This window comes from Lepidochelys kempii, chromosome 6 (genome assembly GCF_965140285.1).
Source record: "Lepidochelys kempii isolate rLepKem1 chromosome 6, rLepKem1.hap1, whole genome shotgun sequence".
NCBI lineage: Eukaryota > Metazoa > Chordata > Testudines > Cheloniidae > Lepidochelys > Lepidochelys kempii.
The window spans coordinates 87808051-87834581 of NC_136385.1; the positions used below are offsets into that span (position 1 = coordinate 87808051).

Here is a 26531-nt window from a genome sequence, read left to right on the forward strand (position 1 = left end):
TGAATACTTCTTTTACTAAATCTGTCTGCTGAGTTCCTATTTTAAAAATGTTATTGTTCCATTTTGGAATTTTCCTCATTTGTCTTGATTTTATGGATTTCACACTTTTGTTTTAAGGAATTAAAATATCTATCCTATGGTTCTTTCAGTTCCTCTTTCATTAGTCAGTAATCTTAAACCTGTTTTATCATTATTGTTGCTGCTTTTAGATTTTAGTTACATGTTTATTTAAACTCTCCAATTACATTAGTTCAGTGCTTCTCTATTTTGTACTCTCTTGTAATTGGCGCTTGGAATTTTTTCCAGCTCCTCGTCCTCTAATTCTTTGCTGCCTAACAGCATATGAAGTCCTGCCCTGTTTATTCCTCCTTTCCTATTGTCCTGGACACTGTAGCATGATAGACAAGACAACAAGAACCTCTAGGGTCCCTAGCACAATCCTCACAATGGGGCTGCTCTGAAGCTGCGAACCCTGGAAGCCCCGGTGTCCCCAGCAGCCCACCAGGACAGCTGCTGGGAAACCAAGCATGGCCTGTGGTGATTCACTGGAAGTTCACTGAAGTGAATATTGACAGGTTTCAGAGTAGCAGCAGTGTTAGTCTGTATCCGCAAAAAGAAAAGGAGTACTTGTGGCACGTTAGAGACTAACAAATTTATTTGAGCATAAGCTTTCGTGAGCTACATCTCACTTCATCCACAAAGTAAAACTATTTCTTATGTTTATTCCCCCCCTCCCCGCTACTGTTCCTCATACGTTCTTTTCAACTGCTGGAAATGGCCCACCTTGATTATCACTACAAAAGGTTTTTCCCTCCTCCCCTGCTGGTAACAGCTCACCTTACCTGATCACTCTCCTTACAGTGTGTATGGTAACACCCATTGTTTCGTGTTCTGTGTATATATAAATCTCTCCACTGTATTTTCCACTGAAATCTTCTGCTCAAATAAATTTGTTAGTCTCTAAGGTGCCAAAAGTACTCTTTTTTTTTAAATGAATATGTTTCCACAAAATATTTTACATTTTGACAAATCAACAGTTTCTAATAAAAGCCTGTTTTGTCAGAAAATTCTGACCAGCTCTAGTTAGGATAACCAATATGAGAGGAGATGATGCTATGAATCTGTTTGCTTTTTTTTAAAAAGTGAAGTTGAAATAAATCTTCATACAGGGGTCTTATGGAGATAGTGATACAGCCGCAGGTATAAATGTTGCTCCGAGCGACCTGCGGAACTCATTGTCCCAAGAAATCATTGAGACTAAGAATCTAGTAGGAATCAAAGGCTCATCCATATGGATAACGAAAATATCCAGTTGCATTAGCTAGTATAAAAATTAAGTCATAAGAGGATATAAGCCCTTATGCCTCAGGGCATAAGGCCCCAATTAGAGGTTACAGTTTCTCCTATGGGCAAGTTATTCTATAAATTGTTCACTATGTTGGTTCATAAATCTTTCACTTGAATACCAGGTACTGGCCACTGTCAAGATACTGGATTAGTTGGACCACTGCTCTGCTGCAGTAAAGCAACATGTATGTTCCTAAGAGATGTGGGAAGAGAAATAAGGGTCAGGGTCAATGACAACACCAGGATCCTAGAAGCCCTGAGCACAGCTGCACTCATTAGTGGTTCCAAAATCCCCATGGGTAACAGAAAGCATGTCAGACTACTTACTTTAGTTATTTCTACAGTACCTGAGCAATGGAAAAGTTAGTGAAATGGGACCATGTAAAGAACTGGGTAATGTTACTAAATTACTTACTTTCTTGTACATTAAGTGGAGGGTTAATGAGATTATCTAGTGTTCGAGGTCCATACTCAGATTGTGGTGATGAAAATCCAGGAATTAAGCAAGAAAACATACACAGCTGTTCTTTACTACAGTTATTCTGAAGTGCTTGCAACCACAAGAGGAAGAGACGCACACCTTCTCGACGGATCTTAAAAGGGGAAAAAAGGAGGAGTTTTTTGTTTCTCAGACTCTTTTCTTTTTACGCTGCATTACACTCTAGTGTGTACACTTGCAAATAGCTTCCTTACATATGTATACGAATAAGCAAAAGGACCAGGTCTGGAGAATACAAAAGTGCTATTTTTGCACACTCCCTGGCACAATCTCCCTTTCAGTAAAGAACTACAACAGAGGGCATGTCAACAATACCACTCTTTTTTCCCTCAAAAGTAATCAGTGTTACAAAATATATTTCTTAAAAATTATTAGATATTTCTGCTCATAATCAAAACTATGAAAGAAAAAGATTGAAGTCTCATATTATATAAATGAGCCATAAACTATTCCTCTCCCCATATAAAGTAAAAATTAGGACTTCTTTCCTCTTGAAAGCAAAAATTAAAGCGCCACTCCTGCAAATACTATGCACCTGCTTACCTCTATGGGACTTCTCAAGGTACTAAACCAGGTGCACAGAAGTTGACAGGTTTGGGGCCTATTATGAACGTAATCAATCTTGTTAGTCAGTGTTACTGGTTTTGTGCCAGTGATTATTCTAATACAATATACACATCAAAAATGCAAAAGCAAAGATATATATTTATTTTTCTTACCTTTAAGGAATTTCCGGTGTGAAGCAGTTTCTTTAAAATCAAGCCTAAAAGGAAAATATATTTTAAAGATGTTCTTTGCTCTTTATTTAACTTCAGATGTCAGAGTTCTCGGTCAGACTTGATAATCTTTTAAGCAAGTCCTTGGCAATCTCCAATTTACTCTTGGTGAACTTGATATCCTCTGACAATCACCTCAATGCCAGAAGGGGGGAAAAAAGATCACCTTCTACAAGATCTGTTCTTTTTCTCATAATCAATACAAAAAAAATTATAGAAATGTAGGATGGTGTAAATAAAAGCACAAGTGGGCAAATCCCCCCAATTCATCAATGTTGTTGCTATTCAAATGCCTAGTTTAGGGTTATACTGGATAGCTTGTGTTCCAGTGTTCCTCTTTTTTACATTAAATCATTACCAGACAGGAAAAGGACTTCCTGGGTCATCTACTTTAACTCATGGCATAGAGCAGGATTTTCCATCTACACTATCTTTATGTTTTCTCTAATATGTTCTTTTATACAAAACTCCAGTAATGTGCCTATGACAATCAGGGTCCAATTATTGCGTTAAAAAAGTATGTCAAGTAATGTCTTATGAAACCTTGTAATGTTCTGAACTTAATGGTCTTTAGGAGATATGTATACAGACTGTGGTTTTGAATTTATACAGAGAAAACTGTGCTAATAATCTGTGCTACAACATTCAGCTCCACCTCACAACAAGGTGGTAAGTAGTGAAGACTGGGAAGGGATGCCTCACCAAGCAGACGAGACTAGCTCCAAGCACCTAGCACTGTACAATCCTAAAAAAGATAACTAATGAAACATTAGTAGGAAGAAACTAAAACACCCCAGCTATAAAGTCAAGAGGGGACTTCCCCCACCCTGAATCACTAATCTGACAGAAAACAAAAAAAAACCCTGTAAACCCTTTTTAAAAGGGAAAAGGTTTGAAGTGAAGTCTATCCAGAATCAGAGGGACAGTCTTGAAGGTGGGAGGCTGTCTGAACGCTGGATCCCCACTGTGGCAGTGGGCATGATTGGAAACTTTTCAGAGACAATAGTAAGCTTTATTAGAAATGGGAGTTTAATTTGAAAGCAAAGAGCTTGTGGTTGCATCTTTATGTTTATCTTCTGTGTAACTTGTATGCGTTTGCTTCCCCTTATAATTATTCTTTGAATCTATGGTTTTTCTATCAAATAAAATGTTTTGTTTATTTTTAACCCAAGCAGGTCTCCAGTGTGCGAACTATGTGGAGTGTGTGTGCCAAAGCAAGCTGCTGTCTTGGGGCGGGGGGGGGTGGAGAGCAGGTTTCGTGCATTTCAGGGTGATGAACCAGATGGGAAAAGTGCAGCTGTCCGGTAGTTAAGAACTCGGGGTAGACTAATTTGGGGGAGACTCGGAACTGCAAGGGTCACCTTGAAAGGAGTAACTATTCTGGTGGAAGCCAGGGTGAGACTTTATACTTGCGTGCTGGCTCCTGGTATCAGGGTCCTGAGCCATCACAGTAAGGCACCTAAAGTTACAAGGCAGGCAGTGACAGAAGCCCTTGCTTGTCTGAGTGATCTCCAAATGTCACAGTGCCTTAACTATCTCTCTAGAAAAAACATTTCATAATATCAGTTACCTTATTGTTAAGAAGCTTAAGAACATCGAGACTAAGTTTCTTTTTTAAAAGTTGCAGATGTTTCAAGTCCTTGCTCCTTATTATGCCACTTTAAGTAATCCCTATCCCCTCCTTTATATTATCACGCAAATAAAACTGTCAAACTTAAGACATTAAAGAACTCAATTACACTTTATATAGTATCTTGTTTGATTCTATTTTTTTAAACCACTTATAATAAAAAAAAAAGATTTCTTTTTTAAATACAAACTCACCTATACTATGAAACTGCCACCTCTGGTGAATCCTTTCTGGAAGAAGCTGTAAAATTTTCTACAAAAGCAAAAGCCAACAATCCACACTACACAGTTATTACTTAAAAAACATATGCGAGAATTACCAAAGATTAACAGCCGTTATCAAGGAGAAAATGTAAGTTTTCTTAATTAATAATGCTGTCTTTTTGCGGCATCCACCCACCCCAAAAAAACAGCCACTCGCAGGAAGAAAATAAGCAAATGTTTAGAAAATTATTTTTATCTGCATCCAAGATTCAAGTTAAATATACATATGCAGCATTTCTCTGTAATTATATAAATGAACAAGTATTTCTATAGTGTCTTCCCACATATCTGACCACCTCCAGTATATATTTCCACCATTGAATTACATTCTTTGTGGGGACACAAGGTAGGTAAGGTAATATATCTTTTATTGGACCAACTTCTGTTGATGAGAGAGAGAAGCTTTTGAGCCACACAGAGCTCTTCTTCAAGCCTGGGAAAGCTGCATCATAGCTAAATCCAATGTGGAACAGATTGTTTAGCATAAGTAGCTAGCACAGTCTAAAGGCACCATTCAAGGTAGAGTGGCCCATTAACACCTCTACAGTCATAGGACAAAAAGAGGGTTAGCGGGTTACAGATTGTTGTAATAAGCCATATATACAGTGTCTCTCTTCAGCCCATGATTTTTAGTACCTAGCAGAGTGATCAATTTAATCCCAAGCTTGTCTTCTGAAAAAGTGTTGTGCAGGTTTCCTTTGAGGGTGAGGGCCGATCGATCACTCTATATCTGACCTCTTTGTGAAGTGTTCACCCACAGGTGATAGGAAAATGATAAAAAGACAAAAATATCCTGTGAGAGTTCATTTGAGAGCACAGCAATTGTCTGATTTCACTCACATAGTTATTGGGGCATTTAGTGCACTGGATGAGGTATGCCACATGTTGTGTTAGACATGTGTAGGATCCACGGATGACTGCAGAGGTGTTAATAACAATCTGCCTTGAATGGTCCCTTACAATACATGCTAACTACTTACCCTAAACTATCAGCTCAACTTTGCATTTTGCTGTGATGCTGGAAGTACCTTTTCCAGAATTGAAGAGCTGTGTGTGGCTTCTCTCTCCCCAACAGAAGTTGGTCCTATAAAAGCTATTACCTCATCCACCTGGTCTCTCTAATATCCTGGAACTGACACAGTTACAACTACACTGAATACATTATTTTTTGAGCAGTTAATGTTTAACCTGTGTAGTTGCATCCAAAGAAGCAGGCAACGGCCCTACCAAAACCATATTCACTGATCCTCCCCATGAAATTACATGATTTGCTCTCTCCAGGTTTGCTCCAACTTCTAACAGCCTAATCTTACAGTTCCATTGTGTTAAAACTCAAAAACTTTTCTGGCAAATTATCCGAGTCAAAAAACAATACTGGAAGATTCAAAACATCTTACCTCAAAAATAAAAAGTATAGCATCTAATTCTTCCCTCTGAGACTTGTGACCTAAATTTAATTTAAAAAGAATCCTTAAATTATGTAGTTTTCATTATGAAAAGTCATTTAAGGGCCCATTGACTAAAAATATAAATACACAAAACATCTATACTTCTACAGACACAGAAAGTAGATTTACATTCCTTCTATTGCAAGGAGTTAGACTGGTTGAAAACAGTACCCTATATTTTGACATTATATTTAGAGTCTACAGATGAACACACCTGAAACCAACTGTAACTATGGAGCTAATGACTAGTGTAGTCACTAAAAATATAAAATGCAAAATATTTTGCAGGGATAACAATACAAAACCTAGATGTAAGTGGAATTTATTTAGGTTTCAGAGCAAACTTAGATTTCACTTTTTAAATTGGATTAAAATGTGAAACCGCACTATTAGATGAAAAGGTTTTGAGTTCTGGTTTATATTTTTCTCTCACAGAATATTAAAGCAAACTATGGAATGGAGTTATAACATTCAACAAGAGACAATTAAAGAACTTTTTAACAAAGGTGACTTTTTTGACTTGCCCCACTCTCCAGATCAAATTATACCACACACTTTATAAAACATGCAGTATATTTTGGGAAATAAAAACTATTTCTTTAAATCTACAGTACACAGCTAGCCTTAAAATTTGAGTCTCCTCAAATCTGCATGAAGATTAGAAGGGCTAGCAGGCGAGCTTGTCTCTCCTTGCCCAATCTGAGTGTCAGTAGCTTCTCCCTTTGTATCTTGCTAAGAATGATCCAACTGGTGAACCTGCCTTGGATCTCACAGCCCACACAGATGGTAACAAACAGTTGAGCACAAATGATGCAATCAAGGCCAACCCTGATTCAAGGTGTCAATAAACAGCTGCAGAGAAAGAAATTTCAAATTTGAAAGACATCTGAAATTCTTACCTTTTTGTTTGAGACCTACTTCAATAGTCACAAAATTTTCAAAGAACACATAATATATATGTGAAAAGTGTAGGTCAAAAAACTGTTTAAGATCATTGGACTCTGCATTCTCTGAAACATAAACAAAAGGTTATTTTTCTCTCTCATTTATCTAGCCTTATGCTTCAACAAGTTATATCAATGTTTAATAATAATACCGGAAGGTGTTTAGGATGACTAATATATTCAATACAGAAGTCAAAGCACATTTACAATTCCAGCTAATGAAATTCAAGTCGGTGGGATCGGATTGCTTAGTATAGATTTATGGCTAAGCAAGACAAACAATGACCATTCTTTCTTAAATTTGTTTTGCATGCAAGACATCAAAGGTGTCACACCAATTCTATCTTAAGCATTCCTTGAGTTCAGGACACTTTAGTACAGTGGTCCCCAAAGAAGTGCCCGCGGGCGGCATGGCGCCTGCCGGAGCATTTTTGTGCACCTGCAGGACACTGTGCTGCCTAAATGCCGCCGCCGAAGAACCACCCGCCGAGAAGTGTTGCTGTTTCTCGGCTGCAGCGCTTCTCGCCGCTACAGCTTCTCGGTGGCATTTCGGCAGAGGGGTGTCCGGCGCCCACCACAGCCTTCTGGGAATAGCAATATGCTATTGCCACAGAAAGGTTGGGGCCCACTGCTCTAGTACCTAGAAACCCACCAAGTACTTCCACCCCTACCCCCACCAAAAAAGAAAAATTAAATTAAATACTTTACACAACTAACCAAAACGTGGACACATACTTCACAATTAACATCATTAAATTATATGGGCCAAATGCGTCAGTATACAAACTTCACTATATTGTTATACATTCGTTCCACCTTAAATAAAGGCCTTTTTAATTATCAGTCTGACCATAATCTCCTAATGACAGTCCTCCTCACACCATTGTTCTTCTGATCCTTTTGTTTAAAACCAATGACTTCACAACTACCTGCATTCATGATAAGCTATAAGTGACAAAGTGTAAATGACAGATGTCAAATGCTTGTGCTTCAAAGCAGCACCCTGGAATCCCCATATTCACCATGGTCAAAGAATTATTATATATTTTGTGCAGAGTACGCCTTCTAAGGTATCATTTTAAAAGTCTTGATCTGTTGAACATTAATATCCTGTTGGATTGTATGTGCTATCATTGTAGGGAAATTATGAAGTTTTGCTATGTGTGTGTTACTAAAATATGTTGTGAGGTTGGGAACAACCACAACCAGCCTTTTAGGTGCAACAATGGAGGAGCCAGACGTGCTGATGGCCCGTTATAGGAATCCACATTCCCAAGGACTATCCCAAGAACTGTATACAATTGAAACTTCTCAGAGATAGCACAAACAATGGAGACATAACCAAGGATCTTACCAGCAAGCTGATGAAGTGGGTTATATCCCACGAAAGCTTATGCCCAAAAAATTTGTTAGTCCCTAAGGTGCCACAAGGATTCCTCGTTGTTTTTATAAAAGAGAAGTGACATCATCACTTGTCCTCATTCCCCACACAACTCAACACCTGAAAACATGTCTGGAGAACAAAGATAGAACTGCGAAGGTGGTCCCAGGCTGAAGGAGAGTTCCAGCCTGTGTATAGAAGATTTGTAACCTGCACGTATTACCTATCAGGGTGAGACACTGCTTGATTCAAATCCTGTCCAGTTTATAGAACTCACATTGTGAATTTACTTTTATTTCTTACATAACCAACTTTTATCTGTAGGCTTACTACTTATAATCACTGAAAATCTTTCTGTAATTAATAAACCTGTTTTATTTTTTTACCTAGAACAGTGTTTTGGTTGAAGTGCTTGGGAAATCTGCAGGACAGTAGAGCCTTGGGGTCCTAGGCTGGGGGAATTGGATGGAACCTATTATTGGTTCATGAGTGGCTGGCAAAAGCATTCATGTAACTCATTTGGGTATGTTCCTGTCTGTGTAAGTGCAGTACCTGCTGCAGAATCACAGTGCGAGAGGGAGCCCAGGTTGGTAAGACAGAGTACTCAGCGGTACCCAGCTCCAGGTTGCATCCCGGGGAATCCGTCACAACAGTAATGAGTAACAACTAATTAAAGAAGATGGCTCTAAGTACAGCAAGTTACCAGTTGTTTTTTCTGCCGCCTAAGTCTGCAATATTGCCATCTCTCACAATGTCATTCCAAGTATTGCCATTTATTTTTAAAGGATTCTCATGAACATCTGATTTCTTCAATCTTTTTCAACATCAAAACTTCAACTGTACAAAGTTTTGCTCTTACCCAAAGTGACTATCTCCGATCATCAACAATGGGGCTAACACCAGATTGCTCTCAGTGAAGATTGTGGCCCTTTAATCATCACGTGAGGAGCAGGAATGGCACGGGTAATTTTTACCAGGTTAAATCATGGTTTTAATCACACTAGAAAAAGCTAGGTAGTCTGAGTTTAAAGCATTTTCTATATTAAAATGATTTTGTTAATGCACAACACAACACTTTTAGCTGCATATTCAAATTTTGGTTACATAAGCAGTACATAAGTAGATTAATTTGGGGTTGTACAAATAGACTACAGTGGGCTTAATACTAATGTGTAATTGTAATACTGAACACTAGAATGTCTACACATTTTGGTTTGGTATTTTCTCAATGAAGTTATACATATGGCTCATATTTCAGTTTTCAATATTTATAAACTGAAAAGTCAAAAACATTGTATTACATAAAAAGAACAGGAGTATTTGAGGCACCTTACAGACTAACAAATTTATTTGAGCATAAGATTTCGTGGGCTACAGCCCACTTCAGTAAGATTATTATATCTACACACACACACACCATGAAAAGGTGGAAGTAGCCATACCAACTGTAAGAGGCTAATTAAGAGGAGCTATCATCAGCAGGAGAAAAAAAAAAAAAAGCTTTTGTAGTAAAAAGAAAAGGAGTACTTGTAGTGATAATCAAGATGGCCCATTTAGACAGTCGACAAGCAGGTGTGAGGATACTTAACATGGGGAAATATATTCAATATGTGTAATGACCCAGCCACTCCCAGTCTCTATTCAAACCCAAGTTAACGGTATCTAGTTTGCATATTAATTCAAGCTCAGCAGTTTCTCCTTGTGAAGCTTTTCTGCTGCAAAATTGCCACCTTTAAGTCTAAAGAGAAAAGGAGTACTTGTGGCACCTTAGAGACTAACCAATTTATTTGAGCATAAGCTTTCGTGAGCTACAGCTCACTTCATCGGATGCATACTGTGGAAAGTGTAGAAGATCTTTTTATACACACAAAGCATGAAAAAATACATCCCCCCACCCCACTCTCCTGCTGGTAATAGCTTATCTAAAGTGACCACTCTCCTTACAATGTGCATGATAATCAAGGTGGGCCATTTCCAGCACAAATCCAGGGTTTAACAAGAACATTGGGGGGGGGGGCGGGGGGAGGAAAAAACAAGGGGAAATAGGCTTGAATAGAGACTGGGAGTGGCTAAGTCATTATGCAAGGTAACCTAAGTTAATTGTATCCAATTTGCAAATGAATTCCAATTCAACACTTTCTCGCTGGAGTCTAGATTTGAAGTTTTTTTGTTGTAATATTGCAACTTTCATGTCTTTAATCGCGTGACCAGAGAGATTGAAGTGTTCTCTGACTGGTTTATGAATGTTATAATTCTTGATATCTGATGTGTCCATTTATTCTTTTACGTAGAGACTGTCCAGTTTGACCAATGTACATGGCAGAGGGGCATTGCTGGCACATGATGGCATATATCACATTGGTAGATGTGCTGGTGAACGAGCCTTTGATGGCATGGCTAATGTGATTAGGTCCTATGATGGTGTCACTTGAATAAATATGTGGACATAGTTGGCATCAGTCTTTGTTGTAAGGACAGGTTCCTGGGTTAGTGTTTTTGTTGTGTGGTTGCTGGAGAGCATGCGCTTCAGGTTTGGGGCTGTCTGTAAACAAGGACTGCTCTGTCTCCCAAGATCTGTGAGAATGAGGGATCATTTTTCAGGATCAGCTGTAGATCTTTGATGATGCGCTGGAGAGGTTTTAGTTGGGGGCTGAAGGTGATGGCTAGTGGTGTTCTGTTATTATCTTTGTTGGGCCTGTCCTGTAGTAGGTGACTTCTGGGTACTCTTCTGGCTCTGTCAATCTGTTTCTTCACTTCAGCAGGTGGGTATTATAGTTTTAAGAATGCTTGATAGATATCTTGTAGGTGTTTGTCTCTTGTCTGAGGGGTTGGAGCAAATGCGGTTGATCAAGTCACCTCTCAATCTTCTTTTTGATAAACAAAGTCTCTCATGGGAAGGAATTTTTTTCCTGCCCTCAAATCATTTTTGTGGCTTCTCTGCACCCTCTTCAGTTTTTCAGTATTCTTTTTCAAATGTGCAACACCACAGCTGGATGCAATATTACGCTATCAGTCTCATCGAGTTGTATAGAAAGGTAAAATTACCTCCTTCCTCTTCCATTTATACATCCAAAGACCACATCAGCCCTTTTTTCCCCCACTGCATCGCACTGGGAGCTCATGTTGAATTGCTTGTCTACTATGATCTCTAATCCTTTTCAGAGTCACTGCTTTCCAGAATACAGTCCACCATTCTGTCGGTATGACCTGCATTCTTTGTTCCTAGAATGTATAACCTAGCTTCCTCATGTTGTGCCACCATCAGCATGTCTCAACCCTACACAGAGATGTTGACCACCTTTGGAGTAAAGAGGCAGTTCAGTCTCATGGAAGCTCAATCGTTTTCTTCGCCAAGATGGCATAACAAAGTTGAAAGTTGTGGTGGGGATTTCTGTGACATGAGCACCCGTTCATTACGAACTGCACCAAGACCACCAGCTTATTTTATGTAGGCTGAACAGCTACTGGATATTAATTGCCAGATGTGACTTTCTACAAGACTTTAATAATGGATTTCCACCACCATATTTTTTGAAGTTTTAAAGGGGTAAAGATGCGATGGGTGAGGAAAGTTGAGTAGGGTGACAGTGAGTAAGAAAAGGTTATGTAGCAGTGGGAAATGAGAGGAATCCTTCAATGGTCATTTCCAGACACTTTAGTGTTTGGATTTTTAAAAAGGTAGTTTGTGTAATCTTGGTTGTGGATGTTATTGGGATTATAATGAAACACACCTTCAATCTTAACTAACAAAGTTAGTTTACAAATAGATCTCTGTATCTTTGATCTGCAGCTACATACTTCCAACACAACCCAATTTATTCCTTGTTTTCTTGGTAACTTATGCTCTAATGGAAATAAAACTCTCAGAAATAAATCTGGCACCATGTAATTCAGTCAGAAAAGTTTGTCCCGGGGGGCAGGGGAGAGGAAGGAAGGGGATAATGTACAGTACTTCTATATTTAGAGGCTAGAAGGCCAAAGCTTGAACTGTATAAAAATAGCTCTACCATAGTAAAGTTCACTTTCCCATCATCATTAAAAAATTCTGAGTGTATATTAGGAAAATACAGTTCACTTAACACCTTGCTATAGCATAAAACATAAGAATGAAGTACTTAAGCAGATAATTAACTCTGGAAATACATTTTCAAATTGCTGAATCTCAAATTTCAGAATACTGCTTCAATATTCTACTTTAAACAAATACCTTGTAACAGAAAAATTGGTTTAGAACCTGTAATATCTAGTCACTAGTATGCCTTGTGTATGGTATATGCAACTTTTCCTTAACACTTTTCCCCCATTTCTCCAACCTAGTCTTTATGTTCTTCTAGATTTATTAGAAAGAAGATTTTAAAATTAGTTTGTCTTTGTTTAAATAAAAACGTTAAATAGCTGAGCATTTTCCAAGTTCATTTTATGACAAAATGAGTGTCTTATTTTTGTTAACCTGACAGAAAGAAGCAAGGAGAAATACAATGAAAGTAACAACTATAATTTTATTTTTTTTCTTAAACCATTAAAGAAATCCACAATTGGTATGCAAATACTATTGGATAGTCATTACTTTAAAAAAAAAAAAGGACTAAAAAAACCCTTTGAATTACAAAGGTTTAGTGTATTTTAAAAAAAAGTAGAGCCTGAAATACACTGAATTACACACACACTAAAAAAAAAAAAAAAAGATACACGTACTTCACAAGCCCTATTAGAGAGGTGCCAAAGGAAGACAGCCACTACCCACCATTGGCGACTGTTCACTGGTAAAGCAACTTTACATGGCCACATGAATGGGTACCAAATGCCCGAAATCTACTTACCTACTTAATATTTTTATAGTGGCCAGAGACAAGTAAATATAAGATGGCCATTTTTAAGTTTACTTCAAACTGTTAGGGGGAGAGAATTTTCTTGTGCATTTCATGCATTTCTAAAGTTGATACTTCCATCCTCAAATATATATAAAACCCATAATAGGCAGATTGAAAGATCCAGCTGCATCATCCAGCACAGTTAATACAGTTTAGCTTACTGAACCTCCCACCTCTCATTTGTATTTATATGCAAGTTGGATTTAGCAAAACAGTCAGACATTATAAAGAGGGATCTTTCTGTGTTTTAAAGATTTATTATTTGTATTTCATTTAGCTTTTTAATGCCTTATTTTTAGGGTTTTTAGACTGACAGTCCTGAACATCTAAGATCTCTACTGATTCACAGAATCACTACTGCAGACTCAGTGGCAGTGCAAGCTTCTCTCATACACCCCTGCTGAACAGGAATGTGGCTCACTGGTGGAGATTATCTACTGTTGCAAGAGGATCGTTCACACACTCTGTCTCCTACACTATAAGCAAAATAGCAATTTGATAACAGCTTTGTGGGTTATGGACACTTTGTCTTTAGAAACTGCACTGATATTACCAAGCCCTTACAGTCACACCACCAATCATGAAATGGCAACAACTTCTGATCACTATGATGGACACAGGTTCCATTCAAGTCAGTGACCTATTTATCTACAGTACTTATATGGCCTCCATTACCACAGTATCAGAGTATCTCTCAAGCTTTAAATGCATTTATCCTCAACAACCTTATAAGATATGGATGTCCTATTATCCCCATTTTACAGATGGGAAATTGAGGCACACCGACATTAAAACCAAGACTTTAAAAAGTGACTAATGATGATTTTGGATACCTACATTTTCAGGAACCTAACTTCACACACTTTAAAAGGGCTTGATTTTCAGAGGGTTGGTGCACAATGTTTTCAGAAAAAAATTACCCCCTATGGTGGACACCCAAAAAACAGGTGCCCAAAATCTGTGGTCTTTTTCAAAAGTCTTGTTAAGCCAGTTCCCCACAGGATATCTGGCAAAGGAAAGACCTGAATTCAGACATTTAGGATTTGCAACTACCCATTGACCACTGGATCATCTTTCTTCTCAACCAATATGCAAGAAATTTTGTATCCACAATACCAATCCTGCTAAGAAAAACATCTTAACACTACAAATGTCACAAAATACAATTTGTTACGCAGAATATCAATTTAAGTTTATAAATCAAAAGTGAGATAAATCACAACTTGTTGCTTCAAACACCTTAACACAGTGACCCTGAAACAGATGTGCAGCATAGAGTGAAGGAAAATTATTTTTGCTGTGTACCTAATCCTGTAAAAGGGAGTCACGTGGGCAGCTCCTTATACCCATGAAGCATCCCAATAAATGAAAGTCTGCACAGGCTTAAAGAGTCCACCCATCCATGCACACCTGTTTGTAGGATCAGGAACTTGGGGAGCTTTTTTTTTTTTTTTAAAATAAAGTTAAACTGTTTTAGTATAATTTGTTTTTATTCATTTTACCCAATTTCTATGTATTATAGAGTGCAATCACAGATTTTTATACCACATTGATAAGTTAAATTACATATAATTTTAAGTTTCAGAGTAACAGCCGTGTTAGCCTGTATTCACAAAAAGAAAAGGAGTACTTGTGGCACCTTAGCGACTAACCAATTTATTTCAGCATGAGCTTTCGTGAGCTACAGCTCACTTCGCTATGTCACCAGAAACCATCAAGGGAAGTTCACCTATGTTACTTAGAATTATTAGTTTCCATGTTAAATGCATTTTGCTTTCTTGACTAGATTATCTACTAAGTAATAGTAGTAATTTAATTTTATTTTAAAATAAAATAATAGTCTCTGCATAGGACAGAGGATCTCTCTGCATAGGACAGAGGATCAATGGTGAACAATAAAACTCACTTAACAAAACTTGAAATTTAAAAAAAGAAAAAGACCAAATATCTCCTCTACAATCACGGTATATATTCAAGGTAAGGTAGAAACAATCAATGTAGGACTAGAGTTTACACTACAAAGAGTTATCGCTACTAAATGCTATACATGTAATGCTGTAAGATATTATAAGCTTACATATCAAACCATAGTTTCTTTTACATATGATTTTGACTGTTTATTGTTGAAAACTATTTAGTTCTTTATTTAAAGATAACGAAAAATTATGGGTGAACACAGAGTATGTGGCAACACTAACATCAAAAAAAATTCTCACTTTAAGGCAGGTTATACCATCTTAACAAAGATACCCAAAGATACTGCTATATAACTAGAAAACTTACAGAGGGCTAGATTTATATTGAGACTTTATACTATAAGGACTTCAAATGCAATTTTTGTAATGATCTGTGCAACCAATAAGAAAACATTTCAGTGTCCAAAATTCCTCTACGCATCTGATCAAGAAGGTAAATGGTACCAAAATATATATATATTATTCCAGACTTCAAGTCCAGTAATCTGCTTGCTGCCTTTCAGTAGGTTACAGTAAACTGCACAGAGCACCAATATTTATAGTGACAGTTCTCTTTGAATTAAATAAAGGAACTAATCATTTGGAGAAGTTCATTAGAAAATTCTCAGAACTTAATGTTCTGATAAAAGTTAACAAAAAACGTTAAAATAAGACTACAAAACATTTGATAAGCCATATTGCTTAAATTACTATACTCCAAATACAACAGGGGGAAGGTAGCATTGTTATTCAGTAAGGAGTTTCCCAGCTCACTTGATGCTTGACTGTTAACATGGTAGAAGGGTTTTTTAAATCCCATTTAACTCCAACATTTAACTAAATGTTGGGAGAAGGGTGGCTTTGTTAAAGATACAACACCTGTGTCCCTTTAATTAGGGTGTGAAAACATACAATACACATCCTCAGAGACTTCAACGGACTTTGGATCAGGCCCAAAAGTGTATACCACTCAGTGCATACTATAAATAAGTCTGTATCCTATATGGTACATCAGGCCTAAATTACACAGCATGAGCCCAAGATCTATGCAAAAGTCCTTCCAATATAAAATGATCCATTTTGGTTTCTTTATGTTAATCTTTTTTAATGCTGCCGCAGATTATTTGAGTGCAACCAGACTTCCGTATGGAAAATTCATTACTGCTTTATAGGAGTTGCCAGGGGAAAGCAGCTGGAGGTTTTGACATTTGGGATGTTCAGCCTTCAACATTCCAAAAATTAATGAACAAGCACATTTGCTGGATGTTTTTGCTAAACTGAACAGCAGTAAAATAGTGAACATTGACATTTACATTGTCATCAGGTTTAAATTTTGACATTCCATTGAGATGAAATAGAGTACCCGAAAGCTGTCAAACCTAAGTTGTTTCAGGTTACCAGCAAACTCAGGAGGAATCAACACTTCTTTACATTTATTCAATTTTTAAGGTTCTCTTTGTAACCATACAAACTGGAGTCTTAAAACTTATTTTAATGAGAACTTTGGCTCAGGGGGTGGGGTTAAATTACATTACCTTTACATTAGCAGCTATTAAGTTGGTCTTAGTTTTAAATATTAGATGCAAAATATTCAGCAAAAAACAAAAACTATTCTTTCCCCATTACATTTTTACTGTGGAATAAAACTATCAGGACCAGAAAATAAAATCTTAATTTAATCAGAATTTTGTGTATTCTTAAAGGACCTAGTTTACAGCAATGTACATTTATTTAACTTATTCCATAAAGCAAACAGAACTCACAGAAATTTGAGGGAGTATTTACTTTTTAGCACATTTACACAGCCTAACTTAAAAAAAATATTTCTTATGCCTTCTGCTTCAGCAAGTGGAAGCATCAGTTCAGGTACTGACGGCATGGCAGCACAGCAAGTCTACATCGTTAAAGTTCACTTTCATGAAAGGGTTAATGATCTACCTCAGAACTAAATTTGCTCATGAAAGCTTATGCTCAAATAAATTGGTTAGTCTCTAAGGTGCCACGAGTACTCCTTTTCTTTTTAATTAAATTAGTGTAACCTGAAAATTTTCCCCAACCCCTTGTTCTAAAAAAAGCTTTCATGTATTATTTGTGTTACCACAGAAAATAGGGGCCCCAGCCAGTACAGTATTTAAAGGACCCCTAGAGTTTGTTTTTTCTTAGCACTACGTTATAGTATCATGTAACTTTTTCTGCAGTTGATTCACTATAACTATTCATCGTTTGTGTATGTGTGCACACACACACACACTTCACTAAAAGCATCTTTTGATTAAGAATGCTGTGACTAGTCATGGCAATTTTTATCAATTATCATGGGGGGGGGCGGGAAGTCATGGAAATACTGCAGAGAAGTGATAGCTTCGCTGTTAAGGTTGCAGCCAACTACTATCATAACACCCAATTTTAGCATCTGTAGAGTTTTCCACACCAACATTAGTCTGGAAAATTGCCTTATTTATTCTGAAGGCAAGACCCACCTCAATAAGGAGCATGAAGCACACCTCTGCCCCTCCCGTTAAAGCAGTCTCAGTTGCTGCCCCTGGATTGAACAACTAGCAGCCTTCCCCAACAGATGGAACTCATCTCCAAAGACATGGCCCATTAGCAATCAAGTCACTTCACACAGGCCATGAGAGATAACACTAGGAGGTATTTACATAGGAATAACTTCCTTTCTCCTACACAGGGAGAAAGCAAAAACAAGGAGGAGTCCTTGTGGCACCTTAGAGACTAACAAATTTATCTGGGCATAAGCGTCCGTGGCCTAAAACTCACTTCATCAGACGCATGGAGTGAAAAATACAGTAAGCAGTATAGATATATTACAGCACATGAAACGATGGGAGTTGCCTTACCAAGTGCGGGGGTCAGTGCTAACAAGGCCAATTCAATTAAGGTGGAAGTAGCCTATTCTCAACAGTTGACAAGAAGCAGTAAATATCAAGACAGGGAAAATTATTTTTGTAGTGCTAATGAGGCCAATGCAATGTCCCTGCTTCAGGTTGCTGTGTTAAAGCATGTGGAGTTGGATGTCCTCTAAAAACCCAAGGTTTCAGAGCAGCAGCCATGTTAGTCTGTATCCACAAAAAGAAAAGGAGTACTTGTGGCACCTTAGAGACGAACAAATTTAATTGAGCATAAGCTTTCGTGAGCTACAGCTCACTTCTTACTATATGTTCCATTCTATGCATTTGATGAAGATATATATAAACCCCAGGTGGCTCACATTAAATAAAACTATGTGACTGCCTTTAACAGCATACATCAGGTAGCCACAGATAAGCACCCTAGCTCAGTAAAATCATGCTGAAATATAGCGATACCATTAAGAAATCATATGCCACACACAGAAGTTCCTGATGACTACAGAAAAAATTTCCACAGGAACATAGGAACTGCCATACTGGATCAAGCTAGTGGTCTATCTAGTCCAGAATCCTGTTTCCAACCATGGCCAGTACCAGCTGCTTCAGAGACAGAAAACACTGCAGTAGGCAATTATGGGAAAACTTGACCAAGGGAAAGTTGCAACCTAACCCCCTGCCAAGAGACCGATATGCCCCAACACTTAAGGATTTCTATCCCTTCCTACTTTAAATATATATTTACTATTGTAATTCTGGATATTATTGTTATCCACAGAAATGTTTAAAATTCTTTTTAGGATGCTGCCAAGGTCGTGGCCTCCATACAAAATCTTGTCACAATGATATCCATATCTTGATTGTGTGAAAAATATTTCCTTTTATCAGTTTTGAATTTGCCACTTTTCAATTTCAATGCATTTCCCCTGGTTCTTGTAGAATGAGAAAAAGTGAACAGACATTTTTACTTTCCCTGTGTCATTTATTATTTTGTGTATTTATAGGCCCTCTCTGAAGTCAGTCTCAATCCTTTTAATTTCTCTTCATAGCAGAGGTTTTCCAGATTGGAATCACTTTCATCTCCCATCTTTGAACCTTTTCTACCTTCTGTTATAGTCTTTTTGTGATGGGGGTTAGTAGAACTGAACACTGTATTCAATGTGATGGCATATCATTGTTTATATGGCATATTTTCCTATTAGTCTTCATCCTGTTCTTTATGCATCATTACACTGTTTGCATTTTTGACTGCTACTGCACAGTGAGCAGAAGTCTCAATTGAGCTGTCCACAACGATGCCATGGTAGTTCTCAAGATGATGCAGTTACTTTAGAACAAACAGAGCTGTAAAACTAATTCAAATGATTCCTTCCAATGTCTATTACTTTGCGTTTGTCAACAATAAATTTCATCTGTCATTTTGTGGTCCATTCATCTAGTTTGGTTAGGTCTTCCAAAGTTCGTCTCTTCTGGTTTTGACCAACATAAACAATATTGTGTCATCTATGTGTTTTGACACCTCATTGCTTGCCTCCTCCGCTTTTAAATATATTTAAACACTGGTCCTAATACAGAACCTTGTAGCACCCAACTGTTAATCCTTTATGATGATGAAAGCTGACAATTCCTATTCTTTGTTTTCTATTTCTGATCCATGCCAGCACTCTGCCTCTCCTACCAGGACTACTGAACTTCACTATTTTAGTAGCCTCCTATGAGGGACTTTGTCAGAGGCCTTTTAAAAAACCTAAACAAGTTAGGTCAGCCGATTCTCCTTTTTCCATTATTTTATTAACACATGCAAAGAGTTCTAATAAAGCAGTGACTGTCCAGGGCTTGGATCTGTGGTCACACAATCACCTACTGGACCAAACTTTAAGTGTACAGCAGACATTCAGATTCCAAGTAGGTTACCTTAAGTGTACTTTGCAACTCCATTAAGGGGTTTTAAGTTTATGAAGGGAGGTAAACTCTTATCTTCTCTGATGGATGTGAAATGGCTAGAGGATTCTCCTTTTGCTACAACTTGCTGATATGCAGGGGTTGGGAAAGAAGTGATCTGACAGGTACAAAAGTCAGTCTTCACATAGAGCGGAAGCAAAATAGAGTAGAGATTGGGAAAAGCTTTCCCCAGAGACTACGCTGGAGCGGTTGGGTTGGCTCCCCTGGAGCACATGGCAGAGTGCCCGCTATTACAATGTGGTGGAGTAGTCACAGAAGATGGTAAACAGGAAGACACAATACTTCACTGCTCAGACTAGGAGACAGCTCCTGGTGTACCAAATAAATGCAGACAGTTATCCTTATCTATTGCTACCAGACATCTATCTGATACTGGCACCAATATTTATAAATTTGGTCGTGCAGACCAATCATGAAAGGAAGATGGGAGAAGAGGCAGGGGTCTTGTAAACAAGCAGCAGATTTGCTTGCACTGTGTGTTTGCACCATGTTTTTAAGGAGTGAAGGAAAGGAGTAATCCTTATAGAACAGAAGGTTACAGACAGACCATCAGCAATCCATTTTGTTTATTGTCAAGTGTGTATGTGGGAGGTGCCAATAGGAGCATACGGAATAAGTCCTGTCATTTTTCCAATTCACGGATATGTAGGAGAGCACATCCACAAGGCGGCACAATTTTGTAGCCAGATCATGGCAAAAAAGGAAACGATGCGAGACAGATTCACGCCCAGCAATCTGCCTTTGTCTACATAGTCATGCACTGGACTGTACTCTAAGGCTATGTCTACACTGGCAATTGAGCAACAAATTTTTTGTCTTTTAGAGGTGTTTAAAAAAAAACCCAAAAGACAAAAAAGTCTTGCCAATGACAAGCGCCAGTGTGAACAGCATTTTGTCAGCAGGAGCGCTCTCCTGCCAACAACGCAAACGCCACTTCTCGGGGGTGGAAGTTTTTGGCGACAGGAGAGTCAATAAACCGCAGCTACACTGCATGACTTTTAGTGGCATGGCTGGTAGTGACACAGCCATGTCAGTAAAAGTTGTGCAGTGTAGACATAGCCTAAGACTGTGGCAGAGGGAACAGGCAGGTGCTGTGTTTCTAAGGATGCGGTGTGGGGAGGAAAAGTCATAGGAAAACATGCTCCAGTAGATTTAATCTGTTTTAAAGTCATTGCAAAAACCTCAGAGTAACTAAGGACAATTAGCTTGACACTGTGATGATGTTCCTAACAGAGCTGCAGCCCTTGTTTCTTATCAACCACATCTGACTTCCAAAGGAGTGGAAGTAAATACTGGAAGTTCAAACCAAACAATACACAGACTAAAGGTAACCAAATAATATAAATTCAGAATTGCATTTTGTTCCTTTGTGAGGCTGGTTCCTATTGCAGACCTCTTCAAATGCTGGAGAAGATGAGGTTACTTGTCTTCTGCCTCTTTTGCATAAAAGTAGAGGGCAGAATGTGCAAATGCATAACCTCCTGGGCAGTATACTAGTCCCAGTTACTAGACTGAAGATTTGTATTGGGAGATATCAGAAATGCCAGTTAATAGAGCTTTCTGGCTCATAAAGTGCCGGATAACACAGCTTTTACTGTATTTATACACAACGCAAGCCACAACTGGTCCAATATAAACAGGTAAGAACTGTTCAATGATTTCAAGGATGGGGAGATAGCTGTTCCAGCCCATCCCAGCAGTAAGAGAAGTTAATTACAAGGATGTAGTATCCTCTTTTGAGACAGCGTAATTATAATTGCTGTAAACGGTAAGGCTACCACATGTTACTTGCATTGGCATTTAGTGGAACAAGTACCAATAGCAATAACTGATTTTCTTAGCAGTTTGGAACTGTAAGCAGAGAAACTTATATACCCCCAAATAAGAACAGCTGGGAGCATTGATTCCTACCCAAAAACTAAGAAATGCAGTTGCACCAAGGTCACTCTTCTTGACCCAGCTCTAATCACATGTACAGAAAGTGACCGACACTACAATTGCACCTAGTGTATTTCAGGGCAGAAAAAACAGGACACAGAATTACTTGCAGTGAAAGCAATCACTTTTTCTCTTCTCTAAGTATCCTTGAACAAACTTGGATTTTTACAAATGTATTTGTTATTTCAACCTACTGACCTTTAACAAAATTATCACCATGGCTACTGTGTCATGTATTCATTACCTATCATTCACTATTTGTACTAAGCTACTGCTTAGTGCCGATTCCACTCCTTGACTGAAGGACTCCCAAATCCAAGGGCGCTTTCAGGATGGTCACATGAACACGTCCAACATGAATACATATATGAATACATTTTAACAAGTATTTGTGATGCTGTTACTGTGAAAATTCTTACGAACAAAATTTGCTAATACAAGCATTAGTGAAAAATGGATATGGGGTTACAAATGCCATTAAAGCTCATTAGCAATTTTTATTCAACAAAGATATCAAACAATTTTGTAGTATTTATACAGATCTAGCATATATTTCTTTCACAGGACAAATTAAACACATGAACGTCTCCCTTTTTATCACAACTTCCAAAAAACTCAGCATTACTGGAGTCTTTCATATTACACAGGCTTCGTGGGGGGTAAAAAGAGGTGGCATGAACTTGATTAACCCTTCACTCCACCTCAAAAATTGCCTCAGCAAATGGCAGAGCCATGGTCAAGGACCAAAGGAATCAGATCTCAGGCACTCCTGCAAAGCCCTTTTCCAAACAGATGTTCCATGACCTGAGCTACTTAGGAACACTCAATGTTAATGTCATTTACACTTAATCAACACCGTGTAAACTATCATGCCAACAAAGAGGTTTGGTTGAGGCTCTGGGCCTGCCCTCCTATTTTTGGGTGCGGATCCACCCACCCCTCACAGGCAACACCGCCCATCCTCCCCCTTCTCTCTCCCCCTCACTCATGCAGCGGGGCAGACACAAGCCTCTAAGTTTTGTCTCTCTCTAAACCAGGAACCTGGGCCAAGAAGCCCTGCCGCCAGCCGAGGGAGGAAGCACCCAGCCAGGACTCACCAGGAGGAGCCCACAAGCCTGGGTCCCCGAGCACAGAGCACACTGTAACACACCCCAGACTGGAGTGACCCCACCTCTCTGCCCCACCGGGGCCAGGCCCCCTCTCGCTCCCCACGCCCCCCGGGCCGGGGCACCGTCCCCGCCTGGGCCCCCTCTCGCTCCCCACGCCCCCCGGGCTGGGGCACCGTCCCCGCTTGGGCCCCCTCTCGCTCCCACCCTGGGCCTCACCGATGAGGACGCGCAGGTGCTTAAGGCGGGTTAGCGGGTCCTTGCGGGTGTCCAGCACCTTCTGCATGGATTTCCGCACATCCCCGTGCGGCTTCTTGGAGAACATGCCGCCGGACACCCCCGGCCCGGCAGTCGGGGGCCTCTCCGCTCAAGAGGCGGACAGCGGCCTCCGGATGCGCCCGCACCAGGCCCCCTACATAGCAAACAACGGCAGCACCACCGCCTCCTCCGGGTGCGATGCGGCGGGGGAGGGGGAGTGTCGCGGAGTCAGTGCCCCAGAAGAGGGCGGAGGCAGGGCCCGGGCTCCTCGCACAGCTCTAGTACTCTCGTCGTTTCACGACAGCCGTCAGGCACACCCCTGTGTTCCCGTGGCAACCGCGCCGTTACGTCACAGCGGGTCTGAAACGCAAGTCGAGGCGCAACGTTCAATTCTGCCTTAGGGGTCAGCGCCCAGCGTGGTGGCAAAGGGGTGGGACTTGGGGAGGCGCATGGGGAGGATAGTGCACAGGACTGGTCTGGGTCAGTAGCTGACGCAGAAGCTGTGGGCTGGTTGGGGTGAGAGCAGGCATTGGCGTCAATGGAGAGTGACCCCAGCCCTGGGATAACCCTCACCAAGAGAGTCAGGAAATAAAGTTTCAGTTTCTTGCTAACACTTCTCTGTGTCACACCCTTCTTATGATCAGTAACAAAATCAGTTTTTTTGATACTACACCTACCAGGCAGGAGCAGGAAGGGAAGACATTTGATATAAGGACTCAGTGCTGGGTCTCCTTCAGGGCACCAAAATGACAATAGCCAGAGAAGGAAAATATCAATATTCCAAATATTTAAAAAGTCCCCAAAAGTTAAGGTTGCCAGTATAGCCAACACCTGGCATTCAAAAATCATGTCACCTGCCAACATCAAGTCTGACTTAAAAGTAATGAGTTGTAACCCTTTCCCCCATTTTTTGTCTTTTCATTTGACTTTTGGTGCATTTAGTGTTTGTGTTTTCAAGCATTTCTCTGCAACCGTGAGTAAAGCTGTGATTTTGACACAGAGGTCATGATGTTCATGGTAATATGAATTTGAATAAAGTCTGTGAGAAGTCTGTCCTGCACTCACTCTGCAGTGGCAGTTGCTGTCCTGCATGTCTGGTTTCAGCTCACCGCTCTAGATGTTGTGACCTCGCACGGGCCTATCTGTCCTCCATAGATGGAGGCAAAAGGGACAGACACATCAAACCTGAGTGCGATCTTGTGTGCTGGGTTGCAATGCCCAGAGAGCAGGGAACTAGACAGAGCATCGCAGTACATGTATCTCTGCTGTGGTGTGAGTGCAGGGTGGACTCTCATAGCCACTTTTGTGACTTACAGGCTTTTTTCCACACCTCTGCCATGAAATTTACTACAAATGTATGTGCCAAAATCATGACCTTAAGTATGAATGCTAAAAGGTTACTTTTTTTAAAATGAAAGCTGAGATTCTCAGGAGATAATGTGATCCCAGCAGCTGGAGCTTTATGAAATATACCAACTGTTGCAAGATTCATGGTAAAATTGCGAGAATTGGCAACATTATGTTGCTGGTATAATAAAAGAACACATATTTCATTACAACACAATAACTTTAACTCTGAAGGTTGATTCTTTAAGATTAAATATATATTACTTTATACTTAATTAGAATAATTTATCCAATCAGCTGACAGTGCAAGATTTATGATATCCTTAACAATTAATTTCTTTATTTTTAAGTGCTTGGTTTTCTAAATTGTGTGACAAGTAAATACACTTTGTAATTCCATAACCTTAATTTTTTTAAATATGTTTGTTTTGAGAATTTGCCAGGCCTTATCTTTCTTTTATTTTTAGGTAACTAAAATGAAGGCATAGTTTTAGAAATTTTAAATAAATAGAATGGGACTGTAACAGGGAGGTTTGGAGAGCCAAGCAGCCTAGTGGTTAGAGCACTCAACTTCCAGCCCCTTGTTTGGTCAAGGTGCCCCAGGCTTTAAGGCTGAGGGGGAGGTAGGAGAACCCAGGCCCTCCCACTCCACCAGGTCCCAGCCCAGGGCCTCCTGTAAGTCAACTCTTGGGTAGGGGGCCTCCCAGCAGGGAGTCTACATACACTGCACTTAGCTACTTCCTATCTCCATTCCTTCAGCCCCTATAGTCCAAGTTGCAGTAGTGACTTATCTCTAATATTATTCCCTCATAGCCATTGGGTGGCATCCTGTTGTGGTCCCAGGTTCCTCTGGGCAGGGCAGCCGTGTGTTTGGCGGGGTCAGAACTCTACATGGTCCCTGTGCTTTAGTCACACAGTTCTGTCTTAGGCAGGGTGCTCCTAAGCCTCTTCCTCTGGCCAGGGAGATGGTGCTTGTCATAGGTGCCGGCTTCCTCCTTGCCCTGGGGGTGCTCAACCCCAGCTCTGCCCAAGGCCTTGCCCCCACTCTGCCCCTTCCCCGAAGGCCCCACCACCTGCCCCGAGCGCGCCCTGTCCATGCTACCCCCTCTTCACCAGTCAGCCCCAAAGTGAGCCAGGTTTCCCTCTTTTCTCTCCACTCCTGGCCTGGCATTGGCTCCTGGTATAACAGGACAGGGCTAACTGGCCCGAAAGGCTCTCTTTAACCCCTTCCGTGCTGTGAGCGGTTTCTCTGATTCATCACAGGGACATATCAACAAATTATTAGAGTAAAGGAGAGAGTGATGCTGGCCAAGCTAATAATGACTCCTGCAGAGCCATGCTTCATTCAAAGCAAAACTGGCAAGATATGCCTGTTCATTATGTAGCTAAAGCTGTGATCTTACAAACATGTTAGCACATGGGGTGGGATTTACGAAGGGACATAGGTGTTGCAATACTGAGTGTCACAACATTAGCAAATCACAGGAACAAGACTGCAATCCACAAAGCTGTTAGACACCTAGGCTCCCTATACGATGAATGGGGAGAGATAGGCACGTCAGAACAGGATCCACAAAGCCAGCACACTAGGCCCAGAGCTGCCTAAATTAGCCAATGGGAGATGCTGACTACAAGGGTTTATGCTAAGCTCTACTTCTCTCTTAGAGATAGGTGCCCAAGTCTGGTCTGCAGGGAGGCACTTATATCTGCTTGTGATCCACAAACAGGAACCCGCTGCCTGGAAAGTCAGATAGCTTAGATGCCTAAGGCATTTTTTGAGGGAATAAGTTAGGCACCTGCCTCCCACTATAGAAAATAGCCAGAGGCAGTGGAGTTGCCCATGTTATAACTTTTAGCCCAGTAGTTAGAGCAGTGATTGCCTGAGATATGGGAGATCCAGGTTCAGTTCCCCCCGTCTGCCAGACGGGGAGAAAGAATT

General features: G+C 39.9%; 1 protein-coding gene across 16 annotated transcripts in view; it reads right to left on the reverse strand.

The window, feature by feature from the left end:
- The window catches only part of RALGAPA1 (Ral GTPase activating protein catalytic subunit alpha 1), a 231499-nt gene extending 207935 nt beyond the window's left edge, over nucleotides 1-23564 (reverse strand). For 9 of the 16 annotated variants that reach the window (XR_012159487.2, XM_073349040.2, XM_073349044.2 and 6 more), the window contains exons 1-6: nucleotides 23207-23563; nucleotides 6863-6973; nucleotides 5913-5962; nucleotides 4447-4504; nucleotides 2566-2609; nucleotides 1763-1940 (exon numbers count right to left, since the gene is read on the reverse strand). Coding sequence is in view for 15 of the 16 variants with exons in the window: in XM_073349040.2 (XP_073205141.1) it covers nucleotides 1763-1940; nucleotides 2566-2609; nucleotides 4447-4504; nucleotides 5913-5962; nucleotides 6863-6973; nucleotides 23207-23312 (547 nt within the window). In the remaining variant the exon portion in view is untranslated. Of the gene's footprint in view, nucleotides 1-1762; nucleotides 1941-2565; nucleotides 2610-3983; nucleotides 4082-4446; nucleotides 4505-5912; nucleotides 5963-6862; nucleotides 6974-23206 lie in introns of those variants that run through there. The other 7 variants (XM_073349051.2, XM_073349050.2, XM_073349049.2 and 4 more) reach the window with 3 other exon arrangements.
- Nucleotides 23565-26531: the final 2967 nt, after the last annotated feature.